The following is a 15,799-nucleotide window of genomic DNA, read 5'->3' on the forward strand; positions in this document are numbered from 1 at the left end:
AACCACGACAGTACCTTAGCAAGTTTACTGGCAAAGCCCTTCATACAAGAGTCCTATTCATCTGCTCCTCTAGATTTACCAACAGAACTACATCATGTACGTATCATGCCAGCATCTCACACTGATATCATGATCCTGTTCCATTTCTTCTGCATATTGTGATGTTATTTAGAAAAACTAACCACCACTGAAACTAACCACCACATACCCATGGCATGTTTCTTGAGTTTTCAAACAAGGTTAAGAAATTATTTTGCAGAAGGAAGGAATGTTTTTCTGTATCTAAGAGAATATAGGAGCAATCTGAACTGCAGAATGCAGGAAGAAACACGTAGCAGGAATAGAAAGAAGCCCTTTGATAAAATCAAAAGTTGTTTACAAAACTTTGGTTTTGTATTATATTTAAATATTTTTAATTAGGAAGGCATAAAGATTGTATCAACTTGAGAGTAAGGGCGGCAAAGTAAACAGGTTTGCAATAACTGAGCTGTAGGAATTACATGATAAAATGCTATTAAAGATCAGTGGGAAAGGGGGTGTATCTTCTACAGATTGCTTTTGTCGCCGGTAATAATTTCATAATCTGAGTGCATAGTTTTTTCCTTTTATACCAATTCATCCAGAAATCTCCTTCCCTCTGATCTTACTCAATGTGCAGAACTGCACAAGAGCAAAATACGAGCTTTCAGTTTTCCCAGACCATGATTCTATTATCCCCCGTATGCTCATAGCATCTAATTTCCAGTTCCTAAACAGTAAATACCATTTTGAATTTTTACAAAGGCTAATTGATTTCAAACACTCCTACAGCTGCTGACCTTTAACAAGTCTGTTGCTGTAAGGTAGGTTTTTCCTTTGTGTGGTTTCCTGCACCTCCACAAATTTGAAGTTGAAATACATTTCTCCTGCAAACTGCAGCCTACCCACAATCATAAACAAATTACACTCTCTGTGTCAACACTTGAAACCAAGTCACTAAATCATAACGTGCTGGGATGGAATTGCTGCCCCTATCATCTACCACTTACTGCTATCAAAGCATATAACCGGATTAGTGGGAAAACAGCTGTATTACTCATACATTTAAGCTCTTTCAAACAGCAGGTTTTCCTTCTGCAACAAAGCACAGCACTTCAGATAAGAAAAATGCAAATCCCAGGGGAAAGCATGACATACTAACCCCTGGCAATCTTTACATGACTTAATAGTTCATTCAACCTTTTTCACTGGAAATAAATGCAAGAACTTTATTAAATCAGTAGAACTGATGTATTTTAACACATTTACTTTTAAGATTTCTATTCCCTAGGATTTCTCCATATATCATACCAGGCATGGTTCATTAAATAATCCTGTCAACTTCTGTAAGTGATTGGCATGAGCTTAAATCCGTGTCTCTCAGTTGTGGGCATGAATCATCATACATATGGTTTTTGTGGGACAACATCTTGGCAGAGGACAGCAGTAAAACAGCTCTCTCGTTAACTCAAAACCTCATTACTAAGCACTCTATGGTTATTAAAGCTAACAAGCCATAAAATAACTGTTGCTTTCTTGGCCAAAATTGTAGACAACTTCCAGTTATTGCTAATGTTCATATATCTACCAACTATTGTATTAACATTGTATTAACTGAAAAATTTCAACTAGCTTTTGAACTTTTTAATTAATCAATGATGTCTAACGCCAAGATGCTCCAAGACAAAATGTCCTTAAGAAATAACATGGAATGTATTGAATGAATCTTTATTTTGTCCACCTAGAACAAAATGTTTAAGTAGAATTCTTGTGGTTTGGATTTATTAAGAAAGCACTGGATGTGGACTTTACCTAGGAATGCTTTCTTTGTTACGGAATATTCTGTGAAGAATAATGATCAGAGAATCATTTAGGTTGAAAAATACCTTTCAGATCATCAAGTCTAACCATTAGCCCACCTCTAAACCATGTCCCTGAGTGCCACATCTACGTGTCTCTTAAATACCTCCAGGGATGGTGACTCACCCACTTCCCTAAGCAGCCTGTTCCACTGATTGACAAATCTTCTGGTGAAGAAATTTTTCCTAATATCCAATCTAAACCTCCCCTGGAACATCTTCATGCCATTTCTTCTTGTCCCATTGCTTGTAACCTGGGAGAAGACACCGATCCCTACCTCACTACAATCACCTTTCAGGTAGTTGTAGAGAGCAATAATGTCTCCCTTTGAGCCTCCTTTTCTCCAGACTAAACAACCCCAGTTCCCTCAGCTGTTCCTCATAAGGCTTGTTCTCTACACCCTTCACCAGCTTCATTGCCCTTCTTTAGACATAAGCACCTCAAAGTCTTTCTTGTAGTGAGAAGCCCAAATGGAACACAGTTCAGTTGGCCTCACCAGCACTGAGTACAGGCACACCATCACTTCCCTGGCCCTGGTGGCTACGCTATTTCTGATACAGGTCAGGATGCCACTGGCCTTCTTGCCCACCTGGGCACAAGTTGGCTCATACTCAGCTGGCTGTTCACCAACACCCCCATGTTCTCTTCTGCCAAGCATCTCTCCAGCCACTCTTCCCCAAGGCTGGAGTGTTGCATGGGGTTATTGTGGACCAAGTGCAGGACCTGCCTCTGAGCCTCGTTGAACATCATACCATTGGCCACAACCCATCGATCTAGCCTGTCCAGATCCCTCTGCAGAGCCTTCACACCCTCAAGCAGATCAACACTCCCACACAATTTGGTGTCTGCAAATTTACTTATGGTGCATTCGAACCCCTTGTCCAGATCATTGACGAAGAGATTAAAGAGAACTAGCCCAAATACTGAGCCCTGGGGAACACCACTAGTGACCAGATGATTTTTTGTTTATTACCATAACTTTAGGTAATGCTCAGATCATTTAGGAAAAAAGAAAAATAAGATTATTTTAAAATTAGACAAGAATTAATGAACCATCTGCCTTTTAAGACAGCACATAAACCTAATAAATCATCAAGCTTTTCACCAAAGGTATACAAGGAAGAAAGTGGTGAAAAAGCTAAGCAGTATAATGAAGAATTTAATACTTGAAAAAAGACCTCATAGATGAAAGTCACGTATGTACATGTCACAGATTCAAACAATCAGAATAATAATTGTTCTAATGTATTATGTTTTACTTCAAGTGTCAAGATATATAAATCGAACATTAAAAGAACATCATACGTGAAAAACTGGCAAGTAGTACTAACTTCGTAGTGCTTTATAAAATTTAGGTCCGTGTATATGCTTTTGTGAATAAACTTAAGAACAAATACTACTGAGTGTGATAATGTATCATCTTCTTTAGTGATGTCACCTCTGGTGCTTAACTTTGGTTTAAGGCTTTGGTAACTTTGTTTAAGGCTTTGGTTGGACTGTGGAAAAACTGAGCAAACAAAAAAAGAAATAGGGAAGAATCCTAAAAAAAAGACCAAACTTCTGTGTTCACTTCTCTTGCTTAGCAAATACTTTGCAGTAGTACCACCATTTGTTTCTTATCTGCACCATATTGATTCCCTTTCTGTTAGAGAAATAAAACATCAAAACACAATGTCTCCTACAATTATATGTAAGTCACCTGAACACATCAAAACCTACGTTATATGAAAGTAACTGCAATATTGAAAGGATCTAATATGAATGTTTAAATCATAAATGCACAATACCAAACAGCACTTTATAAAAGATATAGAGATGCCATGTTCTGCTATGTATATTTCTGTGAGTGTTGCCAACCTCTGAGGTGAACGCAGCACGACCAGAAAGATGTCTTTGGTTCTGCAGGCAAGTATCTGAACTATGCCTCTAAAGTTCATTCCAAGAAGAAAAGTGCTTAAGGTTTTTAAGTTATAAACCACTGGGAAAATGTACTGTGGAAAATATTCAAAGATTTCTAGCCCTTTTTCACACTGAACCTTAGCTATTAAAATATCCTGAGCCTAAGGAAGGCTTAGCATTAAGATACGCTATTTCTGGTCAGCTGTGAGCAAAAAGGAAAAAGGTTGGAAAACTGTGTAAATCAGGAAGTAATAGGGGTCCAGATTTTCTAAGAACAAAAGCTGGCACAACTCCACTGAACACAGTAATCAATTTCCAGCAGTGTAGGATTGCAATCTTCTTTTGTTTGTTTTTAAACCAGTGAACACAACAAGATTTCAGCTCTCTAATGTCTTTACAGAAAAGCTTATTTCCTTTAATAAGAATAACAATAATATTAGTTTCTTTTTTTTTTTCCACTGTAATTTAGACTAAAGATAATGGTCTAATCCACTAGAAAAAAAACTTTAACAAAGGAAATGCCATTGCAAATAAAAGCTTCTCTCTACTACTTGGAGAAATGTCCAGCTAGACTGACAGCCAATGATGAAGCAATGAGCAGCACTCAAAGATATTTCTGACAGTGATATTTCAGGTCTTTCTTCCTGCCGGGTTGATAGAACACATCTGTAGAACTTGAAAATTGTCTCCAAAATCACCACCACACAGTCTGTCTCTTGGCATTAAGAGTATGCCAATGTTCCCATCCTAAATCTTTAGTATCAAAGCTCTACAGTTCAACAGCTTAATAAAATCCAAAAAATCCTTGCCCAAAGCTAAAGAATGACACCCAAGGTACCTGCCTGAAAACTAAAAGTTGTCCATACCATATTTCCCCTTCCCAAATCTATTTTATTTTGCCTTCAGCTTTCTTGAAAACCATGAATTTGAACTTTAAATTCTTAGCAAACATTACAAAGACTGAAAAGCTATTAAAAAAAAAAAAACAAAAACAAAAAACCAACAAACGCCAAAAAAATCCAAAACCAAAACAACAACCCAAAACTATCTTCAATTTAAAAACTATTACATAGAAACAGAAGTTTTAAGGCTGGTTGTCAAGTTTGAAGGGTAGTAATGATATCTAGTACTAGAAGTTTCAGATCATGTTCTGAAAGCTCTCAGCTGTTGAAAAGCTAGCACTGAAAAAGCCAGCACCACCATCATTTGAAAATCCTTACAACCCTACCCTCCTCCTAACAATCCTCTGACCTGCACATCACATATGCTGTCTCTGTACACATAAATTATGCACATTTTTAAGTTCCTTCATGGATGCTCCCTTCTAGTATATTACTTAACTGCTGAGAAAAAAAATGGCTATGCTACCCATTGAGTTGCTAACTGTAGAATCTCTCAGCAATACCTCTTCAGCATGCCAGATGTATGGTTGTACATCTTCAGTCATCATCCATCAATTAACACAAGCAACACAACAACAATACCTGCTCTGGGGAATGAAGGAACATCCCCCTACTTCCTCTGTATCATTTTATGTAATACCACAGCACAAAACCTGCAAACTATTAATTAATTCAAGAGAATTTGCATATATCAGTCAAATAGAAGATGTATTACACCGACCCGACTAATATATTAGAAAGAGAATTTGGCTAGACAGAAGTTTAAGTGACTTCTCCCTTTCACTCAAATGTATAGAAGCAAAAATCGTAGGACTTTCCTTATGCTTTACAAGAAAACAGTAAACCAAATATGGTATTTTGCAATATATTTAAAGTCTCTTAGCAGCTTAACATTCAAGTATCTTGTATCTGCCATTAAAAATAGTCTGCTTATGGCTTTGTTGACAACACAGATTTTGTGGAAAGAGCAGATACTCACTGAAACTACGTTCACAAAGTCATCATCAGACAATGTTTCTAACATCTCAATGACCGAGGTGCGGATCAGCTTCAGAGTCAATCCACTGACACTCCCACTCCTAATAGAAATCCACAAGACAATAGAAAAGTCAAATTTAACAGATTTTATTTAAAATGTTAAAAAAAAAAATAACAAATACAGAGCACCAACCAGCACTGCCACCAACATCCACACTAAAATTGTCAATAATTCTCCTGACTTCTCCAACTCATCATTAGTTTTATTACCTTATTATAATAAGAAAATAAGTCCAAAACTGGCATTCAGAGCCCCAGTCCTGTGGCCCAAGTGAAGGTATAACAGTACAGCATTTCCTCATTGTCATTTCAACACATCTGAGAGAGTTCACCACCATCAACCAATGCATTATCTAAACTTTTTATACTACTACACACAGATTTACAGCTTTAGATTTTCAGATACCCTAATGACAGCTTGCTTGTTTCAAGGAAAAACTTAAGTTAAAGTGAAGAAATAAAACACGCTATAAAACTCGCGGCTGATATGAAAGCACTTCACATTTAAAAGCATTAAATTCAAATTCTCTTTTTGAGAATTTTTTCAGCATAAAGCAATTTGTTTGACCCATCAGGTTCAATGCTTCCTTCAGTCCCTAGCATTAGCTAAACAAAGGAAACCTTGCCAAGGCAAAGAGAGCTTTTATTGATTTCTTTTCTATTGATGTTTTATTGTAAGCAAACTTCACAATTTTTAAATATTTATGGTAAAACATGCACAGTCTGCATACATTCTCATCTTCTAGGCTAACGAAATCATGATTAAATCTACTATACATGCTTCAAGTCATTTGGTTTTAGGTCTGTGTTTTACAACAAATCTTGGTATGCACACGAGAAATTTTCAGTTGATTACTTCAGTAATTAAGAAGCTGAAAGCAGAATAATATTAAAGTGATTAAAAAAACACTTCCTTGTCCCCAGTTTAAATAACTTTCAGGTTTGGTTTGGGCTGTTTGGAACCATTTTTTTTCTATATATTTATTTTGTTCATACCAAGATTTTTAATCCTTGCATATAAATGCTTCTTAATCCTCTCAATTTTTCAGCATCCAGAGACTTGTTCAATATATCTAAGTACTTTTATCCCTCGAACGTTAATAACCAACATTAAACACTTACGCATCAACTAAAATAAGCATGTCTTTGGGAGATGCAGCTCCTTGAATATACCTGAAATAAAGAAAGGGTATGAAAGACACAAATTTGGAAACATATTTGTTGCGTGCGATGAAAGATCCTGAGATCTCTAAAGTAAATCTAGCTGAACCAATAAAATCCTCCTGTTGTCGCTAGTAGAACACCATGTGCTATCATTTTCTCTCTTGCTGTGTCTTCTTGTAAACCAAAGTCTAAACTAGATTAGGAAAGTTTGGGAGTAGGATATACTGATCAAAAATTCACTGTTTTCAGATGTTGATAACTGAAAAATATAAATGCTATTTCAGAAATAAAGATCTTGATGACAGATGAATTATTACATCAGCCCAGCTTAGGGAAAACATACTTCCTTTGAAAGAATATATTCAACTAGTATGAATCCAAGTATCAATGCACATTATGCCTTGAGAGGCTTACAGGAAAAATCTTGAGAAAGAATCCCATTGTTCCATTGTCTTTTACTAATCTAGAGATTTTTCTGCTGGTCTAAACCACTCAGACATATTTGTAAACACTTGCAGAAATCTGGAAGAATGGCTCAGTCTAATAATCTGAATTACATTTGATTTTGGCACAAAATTGAAGTTCTTAATTGCTTTATACCTATTTGACAGTTATCCTCTTACAAAAAGGCCCCTGTCATGCTACAGGATCCACTACAGTGGATACTGCATAACAAGTAGTATGATTTGAAAATTGCTTATTCAGGAGAATGAAATTATTTTTAAGAAAGAAAATAGCAATATCTAAAAGTAAGGACTACTCTATATAAATGATTAGAAAAATTTGTCTTTACAGTCATCTCTACACCGTGATACATATATATCAGTCTTTTAAAGAGAACTTACCATGGTCTTCTACGAACATCATACAGATCTATTTTGTTTGGAGTTCGACTTTTATCTACCCATGGGGAAGCTGAAAAGAAAAAAAAACACATTTAAATATATTTAAAACTTTATCTTAGGTATTTAAATACAACAATATAATGAAATTATATCACAGACATTGCTCTATATAAATATCAGGATTTGGTACAGACAAAAAAAGTCCGTATTTATGTAATCTGTTTCTGAAATACCCATGTATCCCTAAATATATATCAGCATATAATAAAATGCAATAAACCTATATAGAGATAAAGACCATAAAGGGCCAAGCTGTGTTCAAGAAACAGTTACTGACTGAAATTGACCGTTGACTTCAGTGGAACCAGAATTTCAACCAAAGTACTTTAGAATATGAAATAACTTCTTTTTTCTTTTTACAAGAATGTACTTCATTTAATAAACAGTTATAAGTTATTTAATGTTGTAAACAATAACACTGTGCTGTTTTAAAGCTCAGTTATGCATCTAAACAATTATACACCTACTCAATATAGCTTTACCTAAAAATGAAAATTAGAAAAGTAACATGAAAGTATCACATCTTCTGAACAGAAAATGACATGGAAATATTCATGTCTCTGTAAAGAATATGTTAAGATTAATAGCCTTTTGCAAGCATTTAATCTAAGCTTTACCATAATTTTCAGCAATGGTAAGAAATTTTCCTTACTAAAAGAAAATATGAGCCTTTCAAAAACATTTGACAGCTTAATGAACACAAATAAAAATGTTAAAAGTTACATGAAATTAAATAATGTTCTGCAATTTACTCTCTCAATGTATGTCAACAGCACTGGGGGAGCTATTTCGTGATATTAATCATTTTTCTGTCTAGGAAAAAAAGACAGATACAGGTAGCTCCTCGATTCTTCCTGAAAAAGCATTAATCTAAGACAAATTGGAAGAATTATGAATTCTTCTATCATGGATATAAAAGAAGCCACCACCTTAGAGTAGCTGCCTATTTTTGAATTTAGTACATGAACCATTTCCTGTGACCATAACCTAAGTTGGAACATCAGTTACCAGAAAGTTTAAACCAAGCATAACCCACGGGACATTATCAGTATATATTTGTCAGCCACAGAAAATACTGCATATTTGTAGAACTACAAGTATATTTTAATATAATGCCACTTACAGGTAAGCACATCAATCCCTTGAGGTCAACACAAGTTGCCTAGAAGGAACACATTTCAGAATTGGGCCCTATAGACCAAACTTAATGTGGCAAATATTTCAGAAACTGAAGATGCAAAATTAGTATTAACCTGAACTGGTAAGGAAATACCAAATAACAAAATCTGAAATGCCTGAAACTTGCCCTGATATTTCCAAAAGCACCAAAAGGCTCTGTAGAACAAAAGCCAGGTCTTTTCATCTGGAATACAAACTAGAACATTTTTTAAAATGATTGTTCCTTTCTCCTTTCCTCTTTTCCATCTCCCTTTTCCCTTTCCCACTGGGAATAACTAAGCCTTGCACTCAGTTCTACCATAGTTTTGCAGTAATTTCCTGGATTGGAATAAAATTTAAACTGCCACTTTCTGGCTACATGTATATTAGTAAGTTAAAAAGCACAACAGAAGGAAAGACATTCTTAAGAACTAGACTAAGAACTATTACAATGATCCAGTTACACACAAAAGACACTGTGAATAACCCACTCAGAACACTACTTACAGCCTATCTAACCCTTTTGGAGATTACTGTGAGTGGTAACTCACTAGCTTAGCCCTTTCAGTATGCACAGTCCTGGAAGACTGTCAGCAGCTTCAGAGAGATCTGTAGAAGGTCTTTAAAAACATAATTTCTTACCATGCCATTAAACCAGTATTTTCTGTGCCACATGTCGGTAAGTTTCTTTTACCTAATTAATATATTACGTTTGTTGAGACAAATATATTAAGCACCTACATGTTTAAGTTTCCATGCAAGGAAATATTTCTGGACTTATGGTGTGATTGCAGAATTTTTCATCAGATAATAATGGCTTCTGGATCATACAGACACTAGTTATGAAATATATTTAGTGAGAAAACTACTTCTATTGATCTCTACAATGTTTACTCCAATAGTTTACATAATCTAGTAGTAAGTTTCTGCACAGGTAAACATAAATAAGGACTCAGACCTTAGTATCTAAAATTTCATTCATACCAAAGAAGTGATGAATTCTCCCTTCAACCTCAAGAATTAACATGACTAAATTATTCATCCTAAAATCTCTCTGGATTAACACTTCTAATTTTAGATGGGTTTGAATGGTCTCAAATATATTCCCTGGTTTTGCTAATGTTCTCAGTATATAAGGATGTTATTGAAATAGCTATTAATAGGAAACTGAAACTCCCCTTGGACATTTGATCTCCAGTGATCTAATTTTAATTTACCATGATTTCATCTTTTAAAATGTGATTTTTTTTTTAAGATTATAAATTCTCTCTATGCAAAAATAAGTAATTATGCATTTACAATTATATACAAAATGGAAGGGATGGACACCTATTGAAAAAGACATGTGTTGCCTTGGTCCATGTACAGAAGATGCTATAAAACCATTTGGGGCTTACATCTTACTGACAAAAGCCATTATACAGGCTAAGATGAAAGCAAAACGATATACACAAGAAGATGATTACTCATTTTCCTAAAAGCTAAAAGTGAACATTAAGGCTTTTGAGATTTACAGTTTTATTTAAATAAGCTCTTGTTTAAAACACTCATTTTAATCAGATGCCTTGGAACCTCGCTCACCAAATATCTTAAAGAAGTCAGCCTCACCATGTTGCATTGTTGCATACTACAATCATTGAACTATGTCAACACTGCACAGTCCTCCTGCTGCATACATTAGGCTTCAGTCATGTTCTCCTTTCATGATTTTCCTCTTTGGCATGTGGTTAGATTTGATATTTTATAAACTATTCATTGGATTTTATACCCCTCCCACTTCTGCTGTTTCTGTTATGGAGGTACAGGCCTCCCTATATTTCAAGCAGGAGTAAGGCATGCTATTCATTCTCTGCACATGTAGAGTGGAAATCCTCAGTGTGGTTGATTACATGCAAAAGCAATTCATGCAGGTCAGAGCTTGTCACAGGGTAAAGTGTAAATGAAAGTATTTCTTGGGAAAGGGAGCCCTTAGCTACATCTGCCCATATTTAATTCATGAGATGAATCCAGAGGCATAGGTGAGTGTCATGGAGGAGGCCTTCCCAAAAAAGTCCTGCCAAATGAGACCTCAGTTACATCTGCCCTTCCTTGCATGTGCAAGGAACAGAGAGGCACAGATGAATTATTAACAGCTTTGCACCCCTGTAACACATCTGGGGAAAGAGGCTAAAAGCTGACAGTAAGACAGGTAACAAATGCCAATTATCAAATCCTAGACAGCATCATCTCTTCTGGCTCAAACTTCATTACCTTTCCGTCTCAGTGGGTTAATAGGTAGTCAACTTCAATATAGCATTTAGTGGGTTAGGCAAACAAATATTTCCTAAAGCTGAATTTTACCTTGCTATCTCTCAATAAACATTCACATAGATATTCAAAACATTTAAACCTAGACTATTCAATTCCCTGTGCCTGATTCAGTCAAGTCTTCTTCACGTGTAGCAAAGGTTCAACCTTCAGCTTCCACTTTGCCTTCAGTTTCATTTCGCAATTCTTCTCATATTTTAGAGAATTTATGCGAACAAACCTGTTTTCAGGTATACAATAGCCCACAATAGTTGGGAAATGTGGCGTTCATCAGCTTATTACCCAGAAAGAAGCCATGTGAATTTTGGTGTAGCAGCAGCACCTTTGCAGAATTACTTAGCTATTTTTCAGTAAAAGGTGAAAAGTGGTGAGACATGGGAGCTAAGGATAATAAACAGCCATAACTTCGGGAGCCATTGACATTAATTGTCATAAAGTGTTTTGCACCGGTGCACTTAGGATATTTGTATCATAATGATGCCTTGGATTAATAACTGATTAGCAGTATTCCCCAAGACAGAAAATGTTCCTGACCAGCTCTGTGCTATCACAGAAGATGTTCAGTCAAGACTGAATGCAGCACTTAACTATTTTATGCAGATAATGGCCTTAATTGCCAAGACATCAGGTAGAATCTACTAAACATAGGCCTGTGCAATGTCCTCTGTAACTTTACACAGCACCATCACCATACAGAAAAGAGAGGATAAGCATCTCATAGAGTTTTTTCCAGAATGTATTTGAACATATAATGCATACTGCAGTCTGCAACGTAAAATTAACCTCTCAAATGGCTCTGTGTTCAGTCAAGAGGCAGTATTTCTACTTCCACATGTATAAACTGCATTTCATCCACAATAAATCTGTTGCTTTCTTTGGTTTTACCTGGACTAACTGCCATCCCCCCAAGGGGGCTGGAGTATCAGAGCTTAAGGAGGAGAGGAACAGAAGTAACAAGATGTTTTGTTGGGTTTTTTGTTGTTTTTCTTCTGTAAGAACAAACTCTGGAGATTTCAGTGTGTATCAAATAAAGGAAGTGAACAATGCTCAAATAGGCTTATTTCAATGTAAAAAGTAGAACTATCCAACTGACACACTAATTGATGAATTTTAAGCTGTATTACTGGGAAAGTGTGTTGGGTTTTGTTTTGTTCTTTTACTTTAAAGGCTCCTTTAAATGTTGAGCTGTTAAAAGGAACTAACAGCTATTAAGTATGAAACCTTTTGCACACAAAAGTGAAGTTCTCAGTTTTTCAAGGCTTTTGATTAATTTTGTATGGATTTTTTAGGCTTTCTAGTCTCCTAGTATCAGCTTCAGTAATGACTTTCTTTGGAGAGTTCAATAACATGGCTGCAACACTATTGCTTGCTATTACTGATTAACAGAAGAGCAGCTGTGCCCAGCAAGTCCTTCGCTTAGAAAGACACCTTTATATTTTATTAGAAATTGATTTTTAAAGCTTTTCCATTATTAATTTGTTTAAGCAGGGAATGCTCCTGTAGCTGAGTGACACCTGCTTTACTGACATCTGGAAATAGGTTCCAGATTCTTTAATCATAAATACATAAAACTATCCATAATTATAATCCAAGAATTTTAAGACTTTAGGGACAAAATAACTTTTCTGGATAATGGGCACGGCAGCGTTATCTCTTCTTTATCTACTAATTTGTCTAACACCTTGTAAACCCTAATTACATAGGAAAACCCTAGTAAAATACTGGCATGAGCAATGTACAGAGGCATTTTTCTAATTAACTAAAGCTCCCATCATATTATCCTTATTTATTATATAGATGAAGAAAGTAAGGCTAAATACAAGGCAAATCTACAGTAAAAAAAAAAAAAAGGAATGAATAGAACAGTTCTTATCGCTGTATTCTTCAGTACACATATTACAAAGATCCTGAGATTAACACACCTGCTGATTAAACAATGCTATAAATTTGAGTCAATGAATATAATAGCACACTAAATCTTGGTATTACCACATTCCTGGCTTGAAGCCTTAACCTTCAGAAGATCACTAAAGAAGTAATTTCATCTCTCTATATACATGTTTATTTCATCTGCAAAAGGAGGACAGTAGGATTTTCATTACTTATAAACCAGAAAGTGTTTTGGGGATGTCATGAAGCCACAACAGTTGTCCATTCAGAGAGGCTGCCAGCATGTGCTGTCCCTTCAGTCACACTGTGAGGCTGTCTCAAGGATTCATATAACAACAAAACTCTGACTTGTTCTGTTTACTAGTACAGATACTAGTAAAGATGAAGAAGCAGATGAGCTTAAGAAGCAATTGCATGAATGATTAAAACATTAAGATGTTTTTAAAGCAAGAATTAAGATTATGTAGGGACTGCAATTTTGTTCAGGATCTACTCATTTAGCTAAGGACTTTAACTTCACAGATACTTTGCAACTTGAATTCAATCACCAGGAAGTCTGGCAAAGAGTCGGTCTCCTTAGAAAATACTATTTCTCTTCATGAGTATGAAGTTCCTAATGTTCACCTAAGAAGCTGATATTGTAGCACATTTTACTGGCTCTCTCATAGTCATATGACCCTAGGCATAGTCAAAACAAAGCCATCCTCTATCCATTTCCTTTCTTTTCCTACCCTTCTTCTCTGATGTGGGTGAAGTCAAACTAAGATGACAAAAATCTGTGTTTAGGTTACGTAGTAAGGGCTACAGAGCCCTTACTGGAGGCTGCTTTTTCCTCTATGAAAGTAAGACAAGATAAGATAAGATAAGATAAGATAAGATGTAAGATATAAAATAAAGACTAAAAATAAAATAATACTAAAATAAAACAAAACAAAAACAAGACAAAGCAAAACTAAACTAAACTAAAAACTAAAACAACAGAGAGAACTGACACAGACACAGACACAGAGCTACACAGCACTTTGGGAGAGTGGAAGTTGCCAGGCACACTGTATTGGGAAATCAAATTTTAACTTTAATTTCCCATAGACCCTTGTTAAATCTCCAGATACAAGTGGGAAGACCTGGAACATTTGGGGACAGGACAGTATTTCTTTTTCAGTTTTGTTTTTGTTACGAATTGCCTCAACTTTTCGGCTCATGACCAAGTATGGCACATTCCCACCTTCAGCACACTGCAGGCCACTGTCACACTGAATCTAGGTTCAACACTTCTTCATAAAGGATGATGAACCTATTCATGCATCATCATGCTGCTGGTATTGCTATCAAGAACCCATTAAATGGAATCTGAAACTACCCATATCAGTACTACTCATTCTAGCATTACTTAGCATACTTCCCTGAGAGAGCTGAGTTGGTGTTGCTGCTCAAACAGTTTTTTTCTAAATATTCATCTAAATCAAGATTGTGATTTGATTTGAGTAATCCACACTTTCTGAGTAAAGCCACACTTTAAGTCTATTTACTGCTATAACTAGAAAGCTTCCCATATCACATTTAATTGCAAATAAATGTCTGATGCCTGCAGTCCAAAACAAAATGCATCCTTTACTGAAGATCCTGGCCTTACAAAAATAAACAAACCAACAAAAAACAAACAAAAGAAGGTAGTATCTGGCAAAAGGCACAGAAATACGATGTGTTTTTAAAATTTATTTAATTACTAATTGCTACAGCATTGCAGTAGTTTAATGAAACATTGATTAACAATTATAATCCTCATTACCTCTGTAATTAAGAAGGATTCCAAGATTAAAAGATGAACTGGTTGGTTTGTACCTACATTTCCAAGTAGCCTGCAAAAAATTTGATATTAAATTCTTCTTTGAGGTAGCTGCTTCCTAAAACCTAGCCCTAAATTAGCTGGGTAGATGCTTCACAAAATATAAGTAACTTAATATCTATCAAACTATATTAAACTACTTTAGTTAAATTAATTTATTTTTGCGTAACACGGTTGCTCATTGCTCTGAGGTTAATTATAAATTAAACCTGGAGTCTGATCTATATTAATGCACCATTCTGTCTACATGGAGTCAATGAAGCTCTACATTTGCAAGCCCATGGGGAACAGATTCAAGATTGAAAAAGAAAAAAGTTTAATATTTCGAACTCCTGCCTCCAAAAAATCTCTCTTTGGAAATGACATATTAAAACAAAACAAAACAAAACAAAACAAAACAAAACAAAACCAGAACGAAACAAACCAAAACCAAATGCCAAAACATGACCTATTTTACAGATTCTTGCTGGCCCTACTTGAGCAGGAGGGTTGGTCGAGGTGATGTACAGAGTTTCCTTCCGATCTCAATCATTCTGTGATTCTGTGAGGCTTAGTTTTGAGTTTCACATAATGAAAAACTGTTCCCTTGCAGGACAAAGGCTGGAAACTTCTACAAATATTTTTAAACCTGGTGGATTTTGAAAAGAAACTAGAATTGAAAACAACAGAGCCCTCAGACAAAAACCAAAAAGGAAATAAAATATCTTGCCTTCTGCAGACAGACTCAGACAAAATTCTGTTTGCAAACTGAACATAAAGAAAGAGGAAGGGTTATAAGTGGGAGATGTTCAGAAAAGCTGACTGATTTCCTG

General features: G+C 35.5%; 1 protein-coding gene across 1 annotated transcript in view; it reads right to left on the reverse strand.

The window, feature by feature from the left end:
* Positions 1-5,658: 5,658 nt before the first annotated feature.
* Positions 5,659-15,799, reverse strand: part of LOC104409467 (voltage-dependent calcium channel subunit alpha-2/delta-1-like) — a gene marked incomplete at its 3' end in the record, with an annotated part of 96,085 nt that continues 85,944 nt past the window's right edge. The window contains exons 5-7 of the mRNA XM_010019341.1: positions 7,727-7,796; positions 6,840-6,890; positions 5,659-5,758 (exon numbers count right to left, since the gene is read on the reverse strand). Of these exons, the coding sequence (XP_010017643.1) occupies positions 5,659-5,758; positions 6,840-6,890; positions 7,727-7,796 (221 nt within the window). The remainder of the gene's footprint in view (positions 5,759-6,839; positions 6,891-7,726; positions 7,797-15,799) is intronic.

The sequence above is a fragment of the Nestor notabilis genome, unplaced genomic scaffold (genome assembly GCF_000696875.1).
Source record: "Nestor notabilis isolate BGI_N333 unplaced genomic scaffold, ASM69687v1 scaffold2158, whole genome shotgun sequence".
In the NCBI taxonomy this organism is placed as follows: Eukaryota; Metazoa; Chordata; class Aves; order Psittaciformes; family Psittacidae; genus Nestor; species Nestor notabilis.